At 39.9% G+C, this 22,435-nt stretch overlaps 1 protein-coding gene across 2 annotated transcripts; it reads left to right on the forward strand.

The window, feature by feature from the left end:
• Positions 1-1,100: 1,100 nt before the first annotated feature.
• On the forward strand, positions 1,101-21,446 carry FAM177A1 (family with sequence similarity 177 member A1). 2 transcript variants are annotated; one of them, XM_032621565.1, is made up of 6 exons: positions 1,101-1,170; positions 1,268-1,391; positions 7,382-7,555; positions 17,664-17,730; positions 18,821-18,918; positions 20,741-21,446. In XM_032621565.1, exons 2-6 carry the CDS (start codon positions 1,296-1,298, stop codon positions 20,945-20,947), a joined length of 642 nt encoding a protein of 213 aa, XP_032477456.1. In that variant the 5' UTR covers positions 1,101-1,170; positions 1,268-1,295; the 3' UTR covers positions 20,948-21,446. The 2 variants fall into 2 exon arrangements, with proteins under 2 accessions (XP_032477456.1, XP_032477457.1); XM_032621566.1 differs by having other exon boundaries at positions 1,165-1,391.
• Positions 21,447-22,435: the final 989 nt, after the last annotated feature.

The raw sequence follows: 22,435 nt of genomic DNA on the forward strand, positions 1-22,435 counted from the left end.
CAGTTTGGTTTTTAGGTTATCATAGTCATATGCAGGATAGAAAGTGTACAAAAATACTAAGCAGAGAGTAAGGAAAAAGAACTTTTGCCCAGGAGAGAAAGGAAGAATTAAGGTTGTATGGGTGTTGGGCCTGCCATTGCCCCGCTGAATAGAAGATATGCTGGGCCATAACTCTGGGGAGCATTTATGAATTTGCCTGGCATGAAAATGGAATCTAGGGTATCGAATGAAGCCCCTCCTCCACGGCCAAAAGAATGTATTTTATTTTTGACCTCTACAACTAGTGAAAATTGCCTGAAAACACTAAAACTACAATTAAAAACCATTTACATGGAAATGTTCCAACTAGAGTAATGCAATAATCATTGCAATCATGACTTTTTTATTTGGTTGAACACTGGGAAAAATCTGAAAAGTCTGCAATGTTCCCTCTTACACACACACACACACACACACACACACACACAAAACAGATAATAAATTATTCCTCACATTTGTTAAAATGGAAGCTTGCTAGCCCTCTGCTCTCCTTCAGGTCTCACTTAACTTTTTCTACAGTTACATATACTTAAGTACTTCAGACAGGTGTAAAAGCAAAATTCGCCTTTGAGGCTCTTATTTCAAGGGTATTTTGACTAGACTGTCATCCACATGAGAAATGGAATAAGTAGCATGAGCCGTTCATTAAAAAATATATTTTCAGCAACCACATCTCATCACAAGGCTTTGAAGCACACTTCGCAGCCGTTCTCATTTCACAGTGCAGAAACCAAAGTCTGGGAGGTGACTGCCCAGGATGCAGCTGTTGAGCGGTTGCGCCAAGATCCAGAAGCCAGCTTCCCGGTACAGGTACGAGGCATGACGTCACTGGTGGTGCCAGTCTGCGAGCTCTGGACGCGGGCCGGGCCGGAAACTGTACTGCAGAAGGCCCCGCCCCGTCCCGTCCCGCCCCGCAGGAGCCGGGAGTTGTGCAGTCCAGACGGTGCTCAGCCGAGCCCCGGGAGCTGAGCCGGGTGGGCGGGGGCGCCAGGCCCTGCCCCTCGGGCCTGCCCCACCCCCAGGTCCGCCCCGCCCCGCCCCGCCCCGCCCCGCCCCGCCTCGCCTCGCCCCGTCCCGTCCTGTCCCTCCAGCAGTAGCTTGGCCGGGCTCGGCGCTGGGCGGGCGCAGCCGGTGAGTCCCACTTCCTGACAGCGGGTTAGGTCCGCGCCTGGGCGGGGACGCGGAGAATGGAAGCGGGCTTATCGGCCATTACTTTGTATCTCGTCAGCGCCTGCAGTCCTGTGGTGGCGACAACGATGGACCGGAAGCCAGTGAGCCGTGCAGAGGGAGGAGAAGCGGGGGTTGCCTCGGGAGCTGCGGCCGCCGCTCCGTTCAGGGAATCGGCACAGCAGGTAGGAGCGGCCGCCGAGGCTGAGGCCGGGAGAGCCCAGCTTCCTGTCTGCCTCGCCTGCCGCCTGCCCTTTTGGCCTGCCCGGCCTTCCTTCGAGCAGGCCGCCCGCCGGAGGTGCGTCCCGGGGCTCCTCTTCGCGGTGTCCCTGGCTCCGAGCGTCTGCTTGAGGGAAGGGGCGGACGAACCGCAGTCGGAGCGCCGCTGGGCATCGCCTTCTCTGACAGCGCCGCAGACTCCGGGGCGGCCTCGGATTTCGAGGGGTGAGGTTGCAGCTTCGGGTCTGCGAGGGCGAGAAGGAAGGCGTGTCCCCGAAAGGCTGTCCTTGGAGTAGCTGGAAGCCAGGTGACGCCGGCTGCGATCACTTCTCAGTCTCTCCTTGTGGGAGTGCCTGACTTGGCATCTGCCTTTTGGTTAGCAAATAGCAACTGGGTGCTATGCGTTTACAGGCTTCCCCCCCGCACCACTTAATCCTTATAACTTCTGCATGAGGTGTGAGTTATCCCCATTTCACCAGGGAGGTAACTAAGGCTCAGAGCTGCGCTGTCCAATAGACATATAATGCCAGCCGCATTTTAAATTGTACATTTTCTCGTAGCCACATTAAAAAACTAAAAAGAAACCGGTGAAATTAATTTTAATATTCTATTTTATTTAGCCCAATTTTGTCGAAAACCATTTTAACATGCAATTAATATGAAAGTTATCACTGAGATATTTCACAGTCTTTCTGTGGTACTAGTCTTTGAAATCCTTTGTGTATTTCAGCACATCTCAGCTTGAACTGGCCCCATTTCAAGTGAGCATTAGCCCCATGTGGTTACTCTATTGGACAGCATAAGTTTAGAGCATTAGGTAAGGTTTGGAGGTTTGTTTTGTTTGGGATTTGGTAGTCTGAAGTAGTAGTGTAGGATCTTTGGCCAAGTAAAACTAATGAAGAAATGGCTTTACCTGAAACCGGCTCAGGAGTATACAGTTTTGATGTTAAAAACCTGAGTTGCTTCTGTGTAGAAATCTTCCCACCCTCAGTGAGAACAAAGCTTTTCAGTGGCTTCATTTTTGAGACTAACTACCTGAATGTTAGTAAGACATTTCCCCCAAACTACAGATTCCTAGAGAATGGTGCCCGAATGTGAGTATAGTTCTAATATTATAAGAGGTAGTTTGCATTAACAAAAGCTTTTTCTCAGGCTAGTCTTTATATGGACTTGTTTTTTCTCCTACTTAAGAAGGGGGAAGGTAACCTGCAAGAAGGAATTCAGGGAAAACGCTAATTGATTAGGAAGCCCACTTATTATGTTCAGTTGAGTCGAGACCTGTTGTTGACAGGTGTACTTGAACTGAACCTTTTTAGTCCACAGCGTTTGATGTATTTTCCATTTGATTTTTCCTTCTGTTACTATAATTGTTTTCATCACTACTTCAGCTTTCAGTCTTTCTAATACCAAAGTAAACCTATACTGATTTACCAGATAAATATTCTTTGAAGAGAGGCTCTTTATTGTGGCTTAGTGCTAATATGTTATCTTCACACTCTTGGTTAAAAAATAATAAAATAAATAAAACGTAAAGAAGGCCATAGAGCAAAAAGTAAAAAGTCATAGGAATACTCCCATCACCCGTTTCTCACATTCACATTCCCCAAAAGTAACTGTTAAGTTTCTGGTGTATTCTTTCTGGGATTGCCTATGCATATATGATCTTTCCTGTTAAACACAAATGGGTTCATACTATACCAACAGTTTTCTAACTTTCCCTTTGTGCTCTCTCATTCACATTCCTGAAGCAGAGACATTTCCAGGAACCCCAAATCTATGCCTACTTGACCACAGCAAGAGGGGAGAGGCCAGTGAAGTGGAGACTTGGGTGGCAGGAGAGGCTGCCATCCTGTACTCCTTCATCGGTTTGTCAGAACTGAGAAATCCCAAGTGTCATGTAGGGAAGGAAGAGTTAGGAGCTTGGGTCTGTGCTCAGAATTAGGCTTCAAACCAGGACATTCAGCAGCTTATCTGACTAGACTTTTGACCAGAATCTCAGCTTCAATATTATTAAAGGAGTTAAAATTTCAGTACTACTTGTTCATTTATTTATTTATTTAGCACCCCTGCTACCAAGCACTTACGATGTGCCAGGAGCTGTAGGCTAAAGGATAGAGCAGTGAGGGATACGCACTGTGCCTACTCCCATTTTGCCGATCACCTATTTGGGGAAGGTGACGCAGAGTAAATTCCAAGTGTCATACATGTTTTTATGAAGTTCTGGGTGCTATGGGAGTATGGGAGTGAAAACAAAATTGCCACTAAAAACAGGCCCCAAAGAACAAGATAAGCAGATTTACAGTACTGTTAACCATAAAATGTAATAAAATGTTAATTGTCATTGCATCTCATAATTTCCTGGTGTTAGGAAATTGTCTTTTCAGATCTTTGGAGTTTGTTGAAGTAGAGTTTGTATGATTGACAGTGAAAATTTACTGACCTGCAGGCTGACTGTTTATCTGTAAAAATGAAATGTTTTCAAATTCAGAGAATAACTTTCATTTATAATTGTTGGAAATTTTGAATCAAATTATTTTCTGGTTGGTTTTACCCATCAATACCTCCCTTAACTAACCCCACACTCCCCTCTTTGCCAAGTAGAGGTTGTGATCATGTGGTATAGATTCTTTCACAGATTTTTTTACTTGACAATCTGGTTCTTTAAGATGAGGTGTTGACAAACTAGAGCCTATGGGCCAGATCCCACCAGCCACTGATTTGTATAAAATTTTATTGGAACATAGCCCATTCATTATGTATTGTCCATGGCTGCTTTTGCAGAGTTCAGTAGTTGTGACAGAGATTACATGGCCCTCAAAGCGTAAAATATTTACTATCTGTCCTTTATGGGAAAAATTACTGAGTCCTGCTTAAGATGATAAATGTAAAACTTGCGGTTTACTGTATCAAAAATTAATATTAAAATTTTAAAAGAGAGCTCTTAAATAAAAGTCTTTTTAATAAAAATCTTTATATGAAATGTGATGATTAGAACAAATAAAATACCATTTACGTATTATGTATGGAGAATATTACTCAAAGGTTTGTTTATACTTGACTAATAACTTTGGTATTAGAATGAAAAATATGAATCACCTTTCAGCCTTCACCTTTTTTTTTTTTTGTGGTACGCGGGCCTCTCACTGTTGTGGCCTCTCCCGTTGCGGAGCACAGGCTCTGGACGCGCAGGCTCAGTGGCCATGGCTCATGGGCCCAGCCGCTCCGCGGCACATGGTATCTCCCTGGACCGGGGCACAAACCCGCGTCCCCTGCATCGGCAGGCGGACTCTCAACCACTGCGCCACCAGGGAAGCCCCAGCCTTCACCTTTGTAGATTTTTTTTTTTTTACCTTTTGGATAAAATATAGCCAAGAGTCAGTTAATGGAGTTAGTAGATAAGTTTATTCCTGTTATTATGACCCAGCCAGAATGTTTTTATTTATTAAAGTTGTCTAAGGAAGACAAAGTAGTGAAGCCAATGAGAGACACCCCTTCTCCTTTGCCTGTGTCTTAGAAAAGACAAATTAAGCCAGTGAGAGATTGGTAGAGGGAGAATGAGAAGCTGCTTGCTCTGATGGGGGTGGGGTGGGAGTGGAATAAGGCAGGGTGATGTACTGTGAAAGGGCTCAACTCTGTTCATTGACTGGGACTGTTGCTTTCACATCAGATCCATCCAGTTAGTATGATAACTGGAGATCTAACCCAGCTCGTCTGACTTTTCCTTGCCTATAAAGTCATGGTGCAAAAGGAGACATTGGTGTCAGGACAACCATAAACCAAATCTCATATGAAGGGGGACAACCATAAACCAAATCTCATATGAAGGGGGAAAATGAGATTGGGTAGGAACGACTCACTATGCTTAGGGACTGGTGATAGAAGAAAGATGGCCTGGGTGGACCATTTGTTGTTCATCTTATTTATGGACACAATGAATGGGCTGGTGTTCCTTTAATAAGGGCTGGGATGTGTTTGAAACCTCAGGACAGGCTAGGGAGAATTGTGGGTTTTGTTTTTTCTGGTTGATCCATAGGTAGCCCATGCTGTCAAGGTTTTCATGGTCTCAGTTTGCTCTACAGCAGTTATAGTTGCTGCCAGTGATGTTCATGTGTGTCATGGAACAATGTGTGTGTTCTTTGGGTTGGATATACCTGGATTCAAATCCTGGCTAATGACTAAGCTTACCTTTGGGAAGTGAAGGACAGAGAACAGCCATATCTGTTTTCTAAGAAGAACCTTAGAGGATTAAGAGGAAACAATGCATAAAAATAAAGTTACATATACTTGCATAACTGGGCAATTCTAGTCCACTATTTTTATCAGTAAAATTCCATCTCTGCAAAAGCAGTTCAAAGAACTTTTCTAGGGTTGAACAACAATCATGGGTTTAAATTATGTGTGGTCATATCTACAAGTGTAAGAATCCTTATAGAGGTTGAAATTTTTGGACTCTGGACTATCTTGGACAATCCCACTGATATGGACTCTAATCATGGCAGTCCTGTATGATTTTGCTTTGGTTTAGTTTTAAAATTGTACCGGAGCATATTCTCATCATGAAAGTAAAACAACAACAAAATACAAAAAGAATAGGTGGCACAGTGGTTGAGAGTCCGCCTGCCGATGCAGGGGACACGGGTTTGTGCCCGGTCCGGGAGGATCCCACGTGCTGTGGAGCAGCTGGGCCTGTGAGCCATGGCCGCTGAGTCTGCGCATCCGGAGCCTGTGCTCCGCAACGGGAGAGGCCACAACAGTGAGAGGCCTGCGTACTGCAAAAAAAAAAAAAAAAAAGAATAAAAAGCCCCCTTGACCACTCCTTTACCTGTACCTCCTCCCCCATCTTTGTACCTAACCCCAAGGGTAACCACTGTTGCCAGATTTTTCTTTACAATTATTTGCACTGTGCTTTTTGAAATCTTCTAGTAAGAAGATACAACAAAGGCTTTCTTAGGAATTTAAACTTGAGGCAAAAAGACAAGGAAAAGCTCTTCATCCTCTCCCTCAAAATGCATTTACAATGAGTTTGGAAAATTGGCTATATGTGTGAGGTAAAATTAGTATTTCCCTTGGAATGAAATTTGGATGTAATTAGAATTCCATAGACTATTATAGTTTTAAAATTTGTTAAATCTTTTTACTAGCAGGAAAACTGTGTTGTCATCTATATATTAGTGACCGAGAAATGTAGAAGTTCGGATATAGAATACTGATGGCCTGCTCTCCAGATTTGGTTTACAAATGAGTTTTATTTGGCCTGCACAGTGCTTTAAATTTTTTTGAATTTTAATGTCTTTGGTTGTGGCATGCTTTTCTTCAAAGGTCTACTTTTAATCTATAGCAGTATTTACTCATTTTTGGTACCTGCTTGGACCTAAAAGGCATCTTACTTCGGGACTCCCATTTTGGAAAAGGAGAGGTTCAGAATTAAGCTGAACTGGTTTTGGTTTGCCCACATGTAGCTAGGCTCAAATTCAAAGACTTAGCAGGGTTACCTTATACAAACATTTTATGTTACGTATCTAACATATGTACATGCATCTATATGATTTTCCTTTGATATATCAACACATTAATCCCTCCGTAATTAGCATTGTTCTTTAAAATTATTGATGTCCAGCATGTCTTCACATATTATACGACATTGGAATTGCTGTGACTTGCAGTGTGTTGCTTGGTTTCTTAGCTTTTGACTTAAAATGTTTAATTGGTTAAGTTCTGTTTTTAAACCTCGGCAGTGAGTATGCAGAGGTTTGCTTTACTATTCATTAAACTCTTCGTTTATGCTGTTGATATGCTTTTCTGTGTATGATCTGTTTTATTGTTTAAAAACTGTTTAAGGATTGGCTTATATTTCTTTATTCCCTAAAATAAAGCAACCGAAAAATTTTTTTTGTTACATGAAAGAAAATTAATCTCACTCGAAACTCTTCTTTTCTTAATTTATTATTGACATTAGATGAGTAATGAAAGAGGCTTTGAAAATGTAGAACTGGGAGTCATAGGAAAAAAGAAGAAAGTCCCAAGGAGAGTCATCCACTTTGTTAGTGGTGAAACAATGGAAGAATACAGCACAGATGAAGATGAAGTTGATGGCCTGGAGAAGAAAGATGTTTTGCCTACTGTTGATCCGGTAGGTTTGATACTGATGTTCCTTTTGTCAGTGGGTTTTGTTTTGACTGATTTGTTTCCCTTAAACATTTAAAAAATATATATATATATATTTATTTATATTTTTGGCTGTGTCGGGTCTTAGTTGCGCGGGATCTTCGTTGTGGAATGCTGGCTTCTCTCTAGTTGCAATGTGAGGGCTTAGTTGCCCTGCGGCACGAGGCATCTTAGTTCCCCAACCAGGGATGGAACCCGTGTACCCTGCATTGGAAGGCGGATTCTTAACCACTGGACCACCAGGGAAGTCCCTCTTTCCCTTAAACATTGAATAGAAGGGACCTTTGAGGTTTAAATAAACTGTATTCTGATTATAAAATTATGCATTATGATTTTGGTAGAAAACAGTATTTTTACACAATATGGATGGAAGTATTTTCTGTATTTCAGTAGCCTGAATAGTTTATTTTTGAGTGTCAGAGTTCTTTTGTCAGTGTGGATAGGTTTCTTTAAGATTTATTTCACTAAACGGGGTACTTGAGTTCCAGTCCCTTTGTATTAAAGACTGTACCACCATGATGGTTTCCATTTAAAGCTTAGAAGTTGTCAGTTCTTTTTTATCTTGCCTCAAGTTTTCATTAGAAGATAGGAATATACAGTTCTTAACTTTATGTTCCTCACCAGCTAAAATTTTTTTTTTTTTCGATACACGGGCTCCTCACTGCTGTGGCCTCTCCCGCCGCGGAGCACAGCCTCCGGACGCGCAGGCTCAGCGGCCATGGCTCACGAGCCCAGCCGCTCCGCGGCATGTGGGATCCTCCCAGACCTGGGCATGAATCCACATCCCCCGCATCGGCAGGCGGACTCCCAAGCACTGCGCCACCAGGGAAGCCCCTCACCAGCTAAATTTAAGAATTTCTAAGTTATAAATGATGTGACTGGGGACTTTCCTGGTGGTGCAGTGGTTAAGAATCCGCCTGCCAATGCAGGGAACACGGGTTCGATCCTTGGTCCAGGAAGATCCCACATGCCACGGAGCAACTAAGCCTGTGCACCACAGCTACTGAAGCCCGCATGCCACAACTACTGAAGCCCAGATGCCTAGAGCCCATGCTCTGCAGCAAGAGAAGCCACCGCAATGAGAAGCCCGTGCACCACAGCGAAGAGTAGCTGCCGCTGGCCGCAACTAGAGAAAGCCCATGCACAGCAGCAAAGACCCAACACAGCCAAAAAGAAATTAAAAAACAAAAAGATGTAACTGTAAAATTATAAGACTAGCTGTACATTTTTTAAAAAGATGTGTTGCCTTTCTAAGTAGTCATTTTGAGAGTTCAGTTGATCAAATATTTATGGACTTTCTAGGTGCTGGTGATACAGCAATGGGCAGTATAAATTTCTGCTCTTATATGCTAGTGGGCAGAAAGGCAATAAGCAAGTATATACTATAATTATCAGACTATGGAAAGTGCTATGAAGAAAATAAAGCAAAGTAGCAGAATACAGAATTATTAATTTAGATTTGGCTTAAAAAATGTTATTACTAATTTTTCATCAGATTTGGTTCTAAATAAATTCTAGTTATTAAAACAATATCAGATCCAGATTCTCTGCTATAGACAATATTCAAAGGACTGTGCAGTATACTCTGAAGGCAATTCCATATGCATGCAGAATATTGTAGAAGTGTTTCATGCAGTGGAAGAATTGTTGAAATAAATGTCTTTCTTTTAAATTACTTTGAAGGGGTTTTTATTTGTTTGTATAAATTTGTGTATATATGTATGGTTTAAAAAGTCTTTGTCTCAAAAATAGTCCTCTATTTACATAGGAATCAGTAATAAAGACATTGCATAGAAAAAATGCATCCTTACTACTTTCCTAAAGGTTTACTCTTTAAAAAAGCTTTACTGAGATGCAGTCCACATAGCATACATTCATCAATTTAAAATTTGCAGCAGTGGTTTTTAATATATTCACTGATAGACGCAACCATTACCACGGTCAATTTTTAGTACGTTTGCATCACATCAAAAAGAAACCCAGTACCCTTTAGTTATCACTCCCTACCCTTCATCTCCCCAACCCCTGATGACCACTAATCTATTTTCTGTCTATTGATTTCCCTATTATGGACATTTCATATGAACGAACTCCTATGATATGTGATCTTTTGTGACTGGCTTCTTTCACTTAGCGTAACGTTTTCAAGGTTTATCCATGTTATAGCATGTGTCAGAACTTCATTCCTTTTTTTGATATACCATGTTTGTCAGATCAGAGACATTTGGTTGTTTCTACCTTTTGGCTATTATGAATAATTCAGCTATGAACATTTGTGTACCAGTATTTGTGTGGACATATGTTTTCATTTCTCTTAGGTATGTACCTATGAGTGGAATTGCTGGGTCATATGATAACTCTGTACAGGTATCCCCTGCTTTTTGAAAGTTTGCTTTACACCACTTCGCTTTTATGAAAAACCTACGTTAGTACCTCTTTTCGCTAACTGAAAGAAAGCCGAAGAGGATTTTCACTTTTATGAAAAAAGGTAAAAAGCAAAAATAGCGTCCAGAATTTGTTTTGCAGTGAGCCCTTGTAGAGGTGGTGGGCACCCTGAACAGTGAGAGAGGCACCTTGAAGCTCCTTCCCAGGAGAACTACACTTAGCATCACAGCATCAAGCCGCCATAGCTTTGAACTGTATCTGTGAGCATTTGTGCTTTGTTTCGATTTATTTTGTTCAGCTGTTTAGTAAGATGTGTCCTAAGGTAATCACTTATTTGCTTTACACAATTTTGTATTATGAAAGGTTTCATAGGAATGCTCTACTTATGGATAGCAGGGAAATCCTGTATTCAGTCATTTGGAGAACCACCAAATTGTTTTCCAAAGTGGCTGCACCATTTAAAATTACTGCCAGCATTGAATGAGCGTTCTGATTTCTCTACATCCTTATCAACACTTGTTACTATCTTTTTTATTCTAGTTGTCCTTGTGGGTGTGAAGTGGCATCTCATTATGGTTTAATTTGCATTTCCCTGGTGGCCAGTGATATTGAGCATCTTTTCATTTGTCTATTGGCCATTTGTATATCATCTTTAGAGAAATGCCTATTCAGATCCCTTGTCTGTTTTTTTTTTTCTCTTCTTTCCTTTTTCTCTCCCTGCGGTACGGGGGCCTCTAAATGTTGTGGCCTCTCCCGTTGCGGACCACAGGCTCCGGACGCGCAGACTCAGTGGCCATGGCTCACGGGCCCAGCCACTCCACAGCATGCGGGATCCTCCTGGACTGGGGCATGAACCCGCATCCCCTGCATCGTCAGGCCGACTCTCAACCACTGTGCCACCAGGGAAGCCCGCCTGTTTTTAAAAATATTTATTTATTTATTTATTTATGGCTGAGAAATTGTGGCGCACGGGCTCTTTGTTGCAGTGTGTGGGCTTCTCTCTAGTTGTGGCACACGAGCTTCAGTGGAAGCTGGGGGTAGAAGGAGCCCTGTGTTCTTAGCTGTACCAGTCTGGCTGTGAATTTCTACTTCACTTTGCTGGAAAAGCCAATGGTCTTGGTTCACTTACTTCATACTCTTATTTTCTTGTCAAATTTTTATTTATTTTCTTGAATAGATGTTTTTTTCATTTGTAGTATATCCTGAGGACCATTTCCAGAGGGTTTAAATGTTTATTTTAAATAATTTTCACCAGTTTCACTGGGTAGTGGGTCCACAGAGTTCCTCCTGCTGTTGTGCTGTAAGTCCATATCCACTCTTAAAATAGTTACCTTGTATATAGTATGTTGTCTTTCGAATTTATCTGAATTTTTAGGCCTAAACTAAGACAAGAAACCTGGGTGATAAGAAACCTGTCTGTCTCCTTCGCTGGGAGGCAGCATGCATAGTCAGAGCTGGTTCAGTTCTGGCTTAGTCCTGGAGTAGTCACCTCCCTGTGACGAAGACTTGATCCCACTGCACTTCAGGTCTCACGACTACAAAAAAAAGATAACCTTTGTCTCATCTACATTAAGAATTGTTTTTGAAGATTAAAAAGATAGTACATATGAAGACTCATTGAAAAATGACTAAGAACTATATACATGTAAGGTAATATTAGATAACAAAGCAAATACAGTAGGTAGCACAAGGAATCTCGCTCAAAAGGTAATTTTAGAACTCTATTGGAATTTGAAAACCCATGACTAAATTTAACAATTTTCCCTACATTTCTTATTCAAGAATCATTTGAAAGTTTCTGAAATTAACTTGTTTGGCTTCATTCCTGAAATATCCATTTTGAAGTTTTAAAGTTACATTTTCCTTGGTGGTAATTGTGTCTCCTAGAGTATAGTGATTTTTTTAGGCAACGAGGAGCTGCTATTATATACTAATACCATATATATATGTGTGTGTGTGTGTGTGTGTATAAATACTGTCAGTAGGAAGCTTATGTTATAAACTTAGTTGGAAGCTGAGAGCTGACATTATACTTCACTTCTACATAAAATTTTCAGAGAAAAATCTGGTACCGTTCATGAAGAATTTATAATTAGCAAATAGGACTATCTATGTTGGCTAAGTTAACCAAGGCCAGAAAAAGCAATTACTTAAATCTTTTGCTAAAAGAGACACAATTCATTTTTTGGATATTTTTAATTGCTGCCTGAACTATAGATATCTTCGTTTGGTTTATTACTTATGCATGCACATGTTAGTCATCATTTTTTTTAATGCTGTAATTTAATGTAGACTTCTGGTCGTAAAGCAAACTTGCAGATAGTGGTTTCCTCTTTAATGGGGACACTTAGGTTGTTTCCATATCTTGGCTACTGTAAATAATGCTGCCACTAACAAGAGAGTGGAAATACCTCTTCGAGATTCTAGTTTCAGTTCTTTTGGATAAATACCCAGAAGTGGAATTGCTGGATCATTTGGTGTTTGTATTTTATTTTTTGAGGAACCGCCCTACTGTTTTCCATAATGGCTGCACCATTTTACATTCCCAGCAACAGTGTCCAAGGGTTCTAATTTCTTTACATACTCACCAACACTTGTCTTTTTTTAAAATAATAAACATCCTAGCAGCTGTTTATAATTAAAGACAGACCTAGCATCACTTAATGTGCAAAGCAGACTTTCCAATTTCTATTGGCTTCTAATGCATCGTAAATCTGATAGGACACAGGAATTTGGAAAAGGTATTGTTGTATATTTACATAGTAGATATGTAGAATAGACCCAATTAAAGAAAAACCCTGATATCTAAAATAAAGATTTAAGAATAATACTCCTGGGACTTCCCTGGTGGCACAGTGGTTAAGAATCTGCCTGCCAATGCAAGGGACACGGGTTTGAGCCCTGGTCCGGGAAGATCCCACATGCAGTGGAGCAACTAAGCCCGTGCACCCAGAAGTACTGAGCCTGTGCTCTAGAGCCTGTGAGCCAGAACTACTGAGCCCACGAGCCACAACTACTGAAGCCCGTGTGCCTGGAGCCCATGCTCCGCAACAAGAGAAGCCACTGCAATGAGAAGCCTGTGCACCACAATGAAGAGTAGTCCCCGCTTGCTGCAACTAGAGAAAGCCTGTGCGCAGCAACAAAGACCCAATGCAGTCAAAAATAAATAAATAAAAGAATAATACTCCTGGCATATGATACTTGATAGAAAGTAAGAAATGGAGACCTAGATCTTTTTACAATCTTATAATTGTTTTCCTTACATTTTACCTTAGATGAGTGTTAAGAGTAAACATATTTCCAGTAATTCCTTTAACCATTGATTTAGTTTCGCTTAGGGTTCCTTAAATATGTGTATATGAAAAATAAACAAATGGGACCTAATGAAACTTCAAAGCTTTTGCACAGCAAAGGAAACCATAATCAAGACCAAAAGACAACCCTCAGAATGGGAGAAAACATTTGCAAATGAAGCAACTGACAAAGGATTAATCTCCAAAATTTACAAGCAGCTCATGCAGCTCAATAACAAAAAAACAAACAACCCCATCCAAAAATGGGCAGAAGACCTAAACAGACATTTCTCCAAAGAAGATATACAGAATGCCAACAAACACATGAAAGAATGCTCAACATCATTAATCATTAGAGAAATGCAAATCAAAACTACAATGAGATATCATCTCACACCAGTCAGAATGGCCATCATCAAAAAATCTAGAAACAATAAATGCTGGAGAGGGTGTGGAGAAAAGGGGACACTCTTGCACTGCTGGTGGGAATGTGAATTGGTTCAGCCACTATGGAGAACAGTATGGAGGTTCCTTAAAAAACTACAAATAGAATTACCATATGACCCAGCAATCCCACTACTGGGCATATACCCTGAGAAAACCAAAATTCAAAAAGAGTCATGTACCAAAATGTTCATTGCAGCTCTATTTACAATAGCCCGGAGATGGAAAGAACCTAAGCGCCCATCATCGGACGAATGGATAAAGAAGATGTGGCACATATACACAATGGAATATTACTCAGCCTTAAAAAGAAATGAAATTGAGCTATTTGTAATGAGATGGATAGACCTAGAGTCTGTCATACAGAGTGAAGTAAGTCAGAAAGACAAAGACAAATACCGTATGCTAACACATATATATGGAATTTAAGGGGAAAAAATGTCATGAAGAACCTAGGGATAAGACAGGAATAGAGGCGCAGACCTACTGGAGAACGGACTTGAGGATATGGGGAGGGGGAAGGGTGAGTTTTGACAGGGCGAGAGAGAGTCATGGACATATACACACTAACAAACGTAGTAAGGTAGATAGCTAGGGGGAAGCAGCCGCAAGGCACAGGGATATAAGCTCGGGGCTTTGGGACAGCCTGGAGGGATGGGAGGGGGAGAGTGGGAGGGAGGGAGACGCAAGAGGGAAGACACATGGGAGCACATGTATATGTATAGCTGATTCACTTTGTTATAAATCAGAAACTAACACACCATTGTAAAGCAATTATACCCCAATAAAGATGTTAAAAAAAAATATGTGTATATGTGTGTATCTAACTATACATATTAAAAACTTTGATTATGCACATAAATGTTACCTATATAAATGGACTGATGCCTTTCTTAATATAGTCAGAACTCAAAATTATCTGGGCTCATTTTTGCCTATCAAATTTTTAAAAAGGAAAAGAACAATATACTGTAATGAGGGTACAAGGGAATGGACAATTTCATACATTACTGCTGAATATTTATTGGTAAATTTTCTGGTGTGAAGTTTTGCATTGTGAAGGGAGAGCTTTCCAAATGATTATAGTTTTGACCTAGTTATTCCACCCTTAAGAATTTAAGCATTTGGGAAATATACTTAATATTTTCAATATAGTAAATGGGAAAAATAGCAGGGTAGAAAAAGTATAGCAATGTTGTAAAACACATATATGCTTAGGAAAAGACTGGGAAAAATATACTAAGATGTTAATGATAATTATCCATGGACGGTGGAAAACTGGGTGACTTAAATTTTCTTTATACTTTTTCCATTTTGTGTTATTGCAATAAATGAGCATTATTTTATAATTTAAAAATAAGTTGTTTCAAAACAAAAGATAGCAAGTCTTAATAGTTCTTTATTAAGGAAGAGATGGAAAATTATGCAGGAAGAAATAGATAATTAAATTTTTGAAGAAAGAGATGAATCTACTTGAGTTTGCACTCATAAATTGGAAGTCTTAAAGACTCAAGATCTTGTCCCAGTTCTTCTGTTACTGGGATGGTGGTGGCGGTAGTGATGCTGGCAGTGGTGGCAGGGTTCCAGTGTAGACTCTGGGTCAGTGTCTGCACAAAGGGCCCTATCCATTCATTCTGTATAACTCTGTGTGATAATGATAGATGGTATTCAGGAATCCTTATGCAGTGTCTCAGCTCTGGAGCAGGTTTGACTCTTTGGTAGTCACAGCCTGGATATTAGCAATTGTTCTCCCTAGAAACAACCCCAGGAGAATTGGTCCACTGAGAAATGCATGCTTTTCTCCAAAAGCATGCTGAGTCCTTTTCTAAGTAGTTTCTTGGCCTTATCACTTATTATGTGTTATAGAAATTGCTTTCATTCCCTATGTTTCTGTACTGTCCCATTTGCTGTTAAAAAAATAAATAAATAAACACTAAAGTCAGAGCATCTTAAACAGAGCCCCTTATCCCCACCTAAGAGATGCTTCCTGCACTGAATGTAGAAGATATAGCAGGTTTTTATCAGGGAGTCAGAAATATGCAGTGTTTTCTTTTTTTTTTTTTGAAGTCCTAACTCTTAATTAATTAATTTATTTTTGCTGTGTTGCGTCTTCGTTTCTGTGCGAGGGCTTTCTCTAGTTGTGGCAAGCGGGGGCCACTCTTCATCGCCGTGCGCGGGCCTCTCACTATCGCGGCCTCTCTTGTTGCGGAGCACAGGCTCCAGACGTGCAGGCTCAGTAGTTGTGGCTCACGGGCCTAGTTGCTCCGCGGCATGTGGGATCCTCCCAGACCAGGGCTCAAACCCACGTTCCCTGCATTAGCAGGCAGATTCTCAACCACTGCACCACCAGGGAAGCCCTACAGTGTTTTCTTGACTGTATTTGTTTGCTTGGACATCCATCCTTGTGTAAAGAGAAACTAAGGAGCTACCTTACTTGTGTGTCTTTTCAGAAATGTTATCCCAGGAATTGATATACCTACTTTTCATTGAAAGACTATGTTACATGTTTACTCCTCTCTGCTTTAGCCCATCTGCCCAGTCTTACAGATATTCCTTTTTAAAAAAATATTTAAAATATAGAACTTTATTTTTAAATTAATTTGCATAAGAAGTTAAGACAGACAGTGGCCACTCAAAATAACTTTGAAAACCCTGAGGTGAAAAATTTTCCTTAACCAGCAAGAAAGGAAATAACACCGAAATTGGCAACTCCATTAGCTTTAGACAGCGGAAAAGGAAGATACTTCCATTTCACCAATAGAGAAAAAAGGGTCATTTCCAGTGTCTACAGTTTTCAGTGTTACAGATATTCTTGTATATGCTTTTTTAACGCCCTTATGATCATCAGCATATCTTATCTAAGAAGATTATGGACAGGTTTATCTCTTCCTTCTCTCCCTGGAACCAATATTCAAATGATTACTAATGTGTTTGATCGATTGTAGGCTCTATACTATGTTTTCTTTTCATAAACAAAAGTATTGGTATGATGAATCATGCTCCTATTACTGATTTCATCCACAGAGGCAAACTGTCATCTATGTGACGAGCTTCACAAAAGTATTCTATGGAATTACCAAGGTTAACTATGCAGGTGTGTAGTATAGATTGCATTCTGCCAGTGGTCCTAGCCTACCAAACAGATACTAAACTTTTCTTGGGTTATATGCTCTAGTCTCTTTTTTTTTTTTTTTTTTTTTTTGCGGTACACGGGCCTCTCACTGTTGTGGCCTCTCCCGTTGCGGAGCACAGGCTCTGGACGTGCAGGCTCAGCGGCCACGGCTCACGGGCCTAGCCGCTCCGCGGCATGTGGGATCCTCCCGGACCCGGGCACGAACCCATGTCCCCTGCATCAGCAGGCAGACTCTGAACCACTGCGCCACCAGGGAAGCCCTCTAGTCCCTTTTTAATCCTTGAAGGAACAGCAACAAAAAAACCTCATCTTGCCACTTACTGGTTACTTATTTTCCCACCATTAAAAGTTCATTTAATGTGCCCTTAATCTGCTTAATTTCTCTGAACCTTAATTTCCCCACTAAATCATACGTGTGTTGTACTGTATGATTTCTTAGATCCCTTTCCATTGACTGTACACACTCTCTGGTGGGCTTTTGAACAATGAAGACAAAAAAGCAACAAGACAGGAGAAAGGAAGGCTCTGGATAACTCATAAATAATTAAGGTTATGACTTAACCAACTCCATTTCAGTGGCTGCTGCTTTTTTTGGTTATTCTGTGGACTTAAGGTGGTGATAGTTGTATGGGTGAATGTAAAATGTCTTTGTGACATTCTCTCTACAAAGCTTTTAATTTTTTTTATTGGATTGTACTCTGTTTATAGTATCATCTATAGAATATTCTAAGTGCCCACCAAGTGTTTCACTACTTTCTGGCCTAAATGTATAGAATGAATTTAGGTGTGAATGTTGCTAACCTAACCTCTTGTTGCAGACAAAACTTACCTGGGGCCCCTACTTATGGTTTTACATGCTTCGTGCTGCCACGTCAACCCTCTCAGGTATTACTTTTTTGTTTGAATATTGTATAACCACTATAATATGCTCCCAGAACAGGAGCTTTGCTAAATAGGGTGTTTCAAAATTGAAGGAGAAACAATTGGGGGTTAGTCACTCCTCAGCAGCTAGCTAGCTCACATTGGAAGATATTAATCTAACTTGTACTTCATCTTAAAACATTTTTTAGCTTCTGGATATGCTTTAAAAAAAGGACTAAAAAATAGCTATATTAATTTAGATACAATTTTCATGTTCTTGAAACTTTCCTGTTAGCAGTTATTTTGCTATTTTGCCATTTGATTCCCTGATATTGTTCTCATTCTAACTGCTTATTCTAAAGCCTGTAGTTATAATTCATTTATGTTTTATTTGATTAATATTTCATTTCTTAAGTTGAGATATAACTAAGTCATATTTGAAGGAAATGAATTATCAACTTATGACTTAATCATGCTAACTTTAAATATGCGTTTTAAATCATAAAGCTTTCCTTTGCTTCCCATTTTAACTCCCCCGTAGCTTCTACCACTTTTTGCCTTTCATTAGATCTAAATGTGAATAATAATTCATTCAACAAACATTTACTGAGCTCTCAATATATGCTAGACAGTCTAGTATAATGAAAAGAACATGAGCTTTACATTCAGACCTGGATTGAACTTTGGATCTGCTTTGTCCACTTGGGCCAGTTCTTCAACTTCTTTGAGTCTAACCTTTCATAGTGCCTGGCATGTGGCAGGCGCTCAGTGAGTGCTATAGTATAATCCATTCCTTTCTCCCAGCCCAGTGATATCCCAGCCCTCTGAGAGTATACATTTTTCTTGAAGAAATAGACATCTAACAGATAATTATAACACCTGGTGATAAGTGTTAATAGTAAGAGGTATGAGCAGTGTTATTGGGAGCCCAGAAGGAGCCACTAGTGCTTCTTGGGGAAATCAAGGAAGATACACAAAGGAGATGTACTGAATGTTCATTATCTCCCCGAGGGCAGGGAGTGTAACTTTGGTATTCGTACAGTGCTTTGCGCACAGAAAGGGCTCAAGAAATGTTTATGGAATTATGTAAGTCATTTAACTTTTGTATTTTTAGTGTGTGACTTTCTCGGAGAGAAGATTGCATCTGTTTTGGGCATCAGCACCCCAAAATACCAGTATGCCATTGATGAGTATTACCGGATGAAGAAGGAGGTGTGTCTCCTTTTTACATTTTCTTGATTCAGTTTGGTTTGCTGTGGACTTCATGGGTTGCATAATGAAGACATGTATCCTCTAGCTGCCCCAAAGATAGCTCCCTTATACTAGGCATTTCATTCTCGAGTCATTAATTTCTTTATCAAATTAGCATACATTTTAGAATTTTTTAATACTGAAATTCCCCTACAATCTATGTGCACAATTAAGCTAGATTTCATGTGCTAGTTGCTGTGAGAGGTGCCTTAGATATGTTATTTAATTTAATCTCCACACACCTCTCTTTGAATTATTATTCCAAATTTAAGATGAGGAAACAAGACCTGGTCTCTGTACTTAGGACACATAGACTGGATGTGGGAGAAGTGGAATGGGTTTGATGCATGGGAAATGACCAATACTAGAAATGTGTAAGTGCCAGTTGTTAAGGCACAAAGATATGAGGCAATTTTGTGTGCAGATGTCGTGAGGTTTAGGGTGAGGGTGAAATGAGTTTACCTTTAAAGAGTGAGAAAGCTTTAGCATTTAAGAGTGTGGGCTCGAGAACCAAGTGCTCTGCCACTTCTAACTTTGTAACCTTGGGCAAGATACTTAACCTATATAAGCTGCAGTTTCCTCATCTTTGTAATGAGGAAAATTGCAGCATCCATGCTCAGGGTTGCTCTAAGGATGAAATGAGTTAATATGTAAAATGCTTAGGGCAGCCCAGAGTGTATAGTGGTGAGCTTGAAATAAATATTAGAATCTTTCATTACTCCTTCAAGCAAACAAGGAGGGCAATTCGGGTAAAGCTGCAATGTAGAGGCATGAATCTAGAAAGCTCAGCTCAGCTGACTGTATTTGTTATGTGGTTTCAAAACTGTTTTATGAACAAATGAGTGTTTTTAACTCTACTAGCCTTGTTGAGAGCCTCATTACCTCATCTGGACTATTGTGATAGTCTCCTAAATGGTCTTTCTCCTTCACTCTCAGAAAATCTCTAGATTAATCATCCTGACAGGTTACTCACTCTGTACTGACTCACCATACTACAGGGACCAATGCAAATGCCACCATTTCCTCCATCAATTTAGCAGTTCTGGAACTAGAAGTTATTTACTCTCTAAATCTCTATGGTGGTTATTCCTTTGTGTTCTAATACTCTTCTTAAATGTCTTTTTTTTTTTTTTTTTTTTTTGTGGAGCACAGGCTCCGGATGCGCAGGCTCAGCGGCCATGGCTCACGGGCACAGCCGCTCTGCGGCATGTGGGATCTTCCCGGACCGGGGCACGAACCCGTGCCCCCTGCATTGGCAGGCGGACTCAACAACCGCTGCGCCACCAGGGAAGCCCTAAATGTCTTAACTTCCTTCCTAGATTGTAAACTTCTTGAGGGCACGGACTGCCTTATCTGTCTACTAGGTGCTATGGGAACACTAACCATGCTATATCACTTAAGTGAATAGACCACCCTATTCCACTGAATAGGCTGACACCCTGTAACTGTAGTGATACAGTATTAGCTAATGTTTTATTTAGATTAGAATTAACCTGAAGAGATCCAGCCCGTGTCAAAGTTAATTCAGGTCTCATCTAAGCTAAGCAGTGCTATACTGTGTTTTAAAAATAGCTTCACTACATGTACTTCATACAATAGTTTTCATTTCAATTTGGAAACAGGGGAAGGGGAAGTATGCCTTGTCTTAATTGGATGAAACTGAATTGGACATGACACTAATGTTTTGGTTAAAAAAAAGGCATAAGCAGCTGAAAGTGGGAGAAAAATACTATTCCTTTTGGACATTTATATTTCAACTATTCTTGATATTTCCTCCTTTTAGGAGGAGGAGGAAGAAGAAGAAAACAGGATGTCTGAAGAAGCAGAAAGACAATACCAGCAAAATAAGCTGCAGGCTGATTCCATTGTTCAGTCAGATCAACCAGAAACACTTGTATCCAGTTCATTTGTGAATCTCAATTTTGAAATGGAGGGAGATTGTGAAGTAATTATGGAGAGCAAACAAAACCCAGTCTCTGTCCCTCCGTAGAATGAAATGACCATCAAACTTCTAAGGTAGTTTTTATACCAGGAACTTCCACACTCTCTATTCAATGGGACTTAATAGTTATTTATATTTTAAATTATTATCTGGAAAGGGAAGAATGTTTCTTTATTCTTAGGCTCTATCTAGCAAAAGCCAGATCTGAAATTTGGATATTTGTACTATGCTTTTACTGTCAGATTAGTGCTTTGGTTTTAAAATGATCTTTTAAAAAAAGTTAAGGACATTCTAGAACCCTAACCACCAATTAAGAAGAGTTAAATTATCAAGCTTGTCTGTTATTTGTGTAAGAAAAGAAAATAGGTAAGTTGCTGAATAAGGCTGACTGGAGCTGATATTCATAGTCTCAGATTAAAATGAGGATTTTTCTCCTAGATCTTCTCATGTTATGTCTTTCTTACATTTATATATCTAACCATTCATTTCATACTAAGGATGGTTCACTGAATGTGTAATAAAAGGAGCAAGATGAAAGCATTTTGAATTTTCTTTCCTTGAGAATTAACTTTATTTCATGGGAAGGTGATTGAGTTTATAACACCACCAAATCTTAAGATGGGTTTCCATTTTTTAATGAAGGTTAATCTTAATGTATTCAAATGGTAATACCTAGTGATTACCCACATGGCATCCTGTTTATGTCACCCTTTCAGCCCTGAATGCCTCCTATGGGTCAAGATTGGGGGACAGATGAGGACTTAACCCTCCAGGGCTCACTGTTAAATATTGTACAATGTGCAATGATAGCATAATGAAGTTACCTGTCATTCACCACTTCGAAGCAACAACAGTGGATGGTTTGCTTGACCCAGTTGGCCATCTCTGTACCCACTGTGCCATTAGCAGACCTTACAAAAGTATAATATGAAACTAATTTTGAAAATACTCCTATATGTGTTCAGGATCTTATATCTGTATGACTTAGATTTATAACTAAATGTGGATAAGGAGAAATATGTAGAGTATTTCAGATATGCTGCTCTTAAAAACCTATTCACAAACTTAAAGAGTTTTTAGGATTATGGTTGTTAATAGCCTTCTAAATAGCATTAAGCTTTCAATCTTAACTATATCTATATAGCTTCAAAGAAACAACATAGCTACAGTGGGCTTATTATGGAAGTCTGTTAGCAATGAACATGAACATCTGCCCACTAAGTTCTTCAACTGAAATTTGAAGAATTTAGGAAAGATAATTCTTCATTAGGAATCCTCAGGTACATGGATTCATGGTATGGTGGTTCATGGCATGTGACGGTGATCTTTTTGGTCATGGGTATAAACTATATAATTTAGTGCTTAAAGGATTGTCAGATTATGTAATATCATAAATTATAGTTTACTAGTAGCTCTAAACAATGCTAATCTGATGTGTTCCCTATAAGTTTTATCTTCATTTGAGAAGATATTCAAGCTCAAATATTTATTTGGTTATCCTGTAAAGGCAAGCATATCTAAAGGTGATCTGAATCT

This window comes from Phocoena sinus, chromosome 2 (assembly GCF_008692025.1).
Source record: "Phocoena sinus isolate mPhoSin1 chromosome 2, mPhoSin1.pri, whole genome shotgun sequence".
NCBI lineage: Eukaryota > Metazoa > Chordata > Mammalia > Artiodactyla > Phocoenidae > Phocoena > Phocoena sinus.

Bases quoted from the DNA above. Each gene is read 5' to 3' on its own strand.
- FAM177A1 (XM_032621566.1), top strand. From the start codon at position 1,227: ATGGAAGCGGGCTTATCGGCCATTACTTTGTATCTCGTCAGCGCCTGC. The intron at 7,556-17,663 runs GTAGGTTTGATA...CTCTTGTTGCAG, and splicing joins TTTTGCCTACTGTTGATCCG to ACAAAACTTACCTGGGGCCC. The intron at 17,731-18,820 runs GTATTACTTTTT...TTGTATTTTTAG, and splicing joins TGCCACGTCAACCCTCTCAG to TGTGTGACTTTCTCGGAGAG.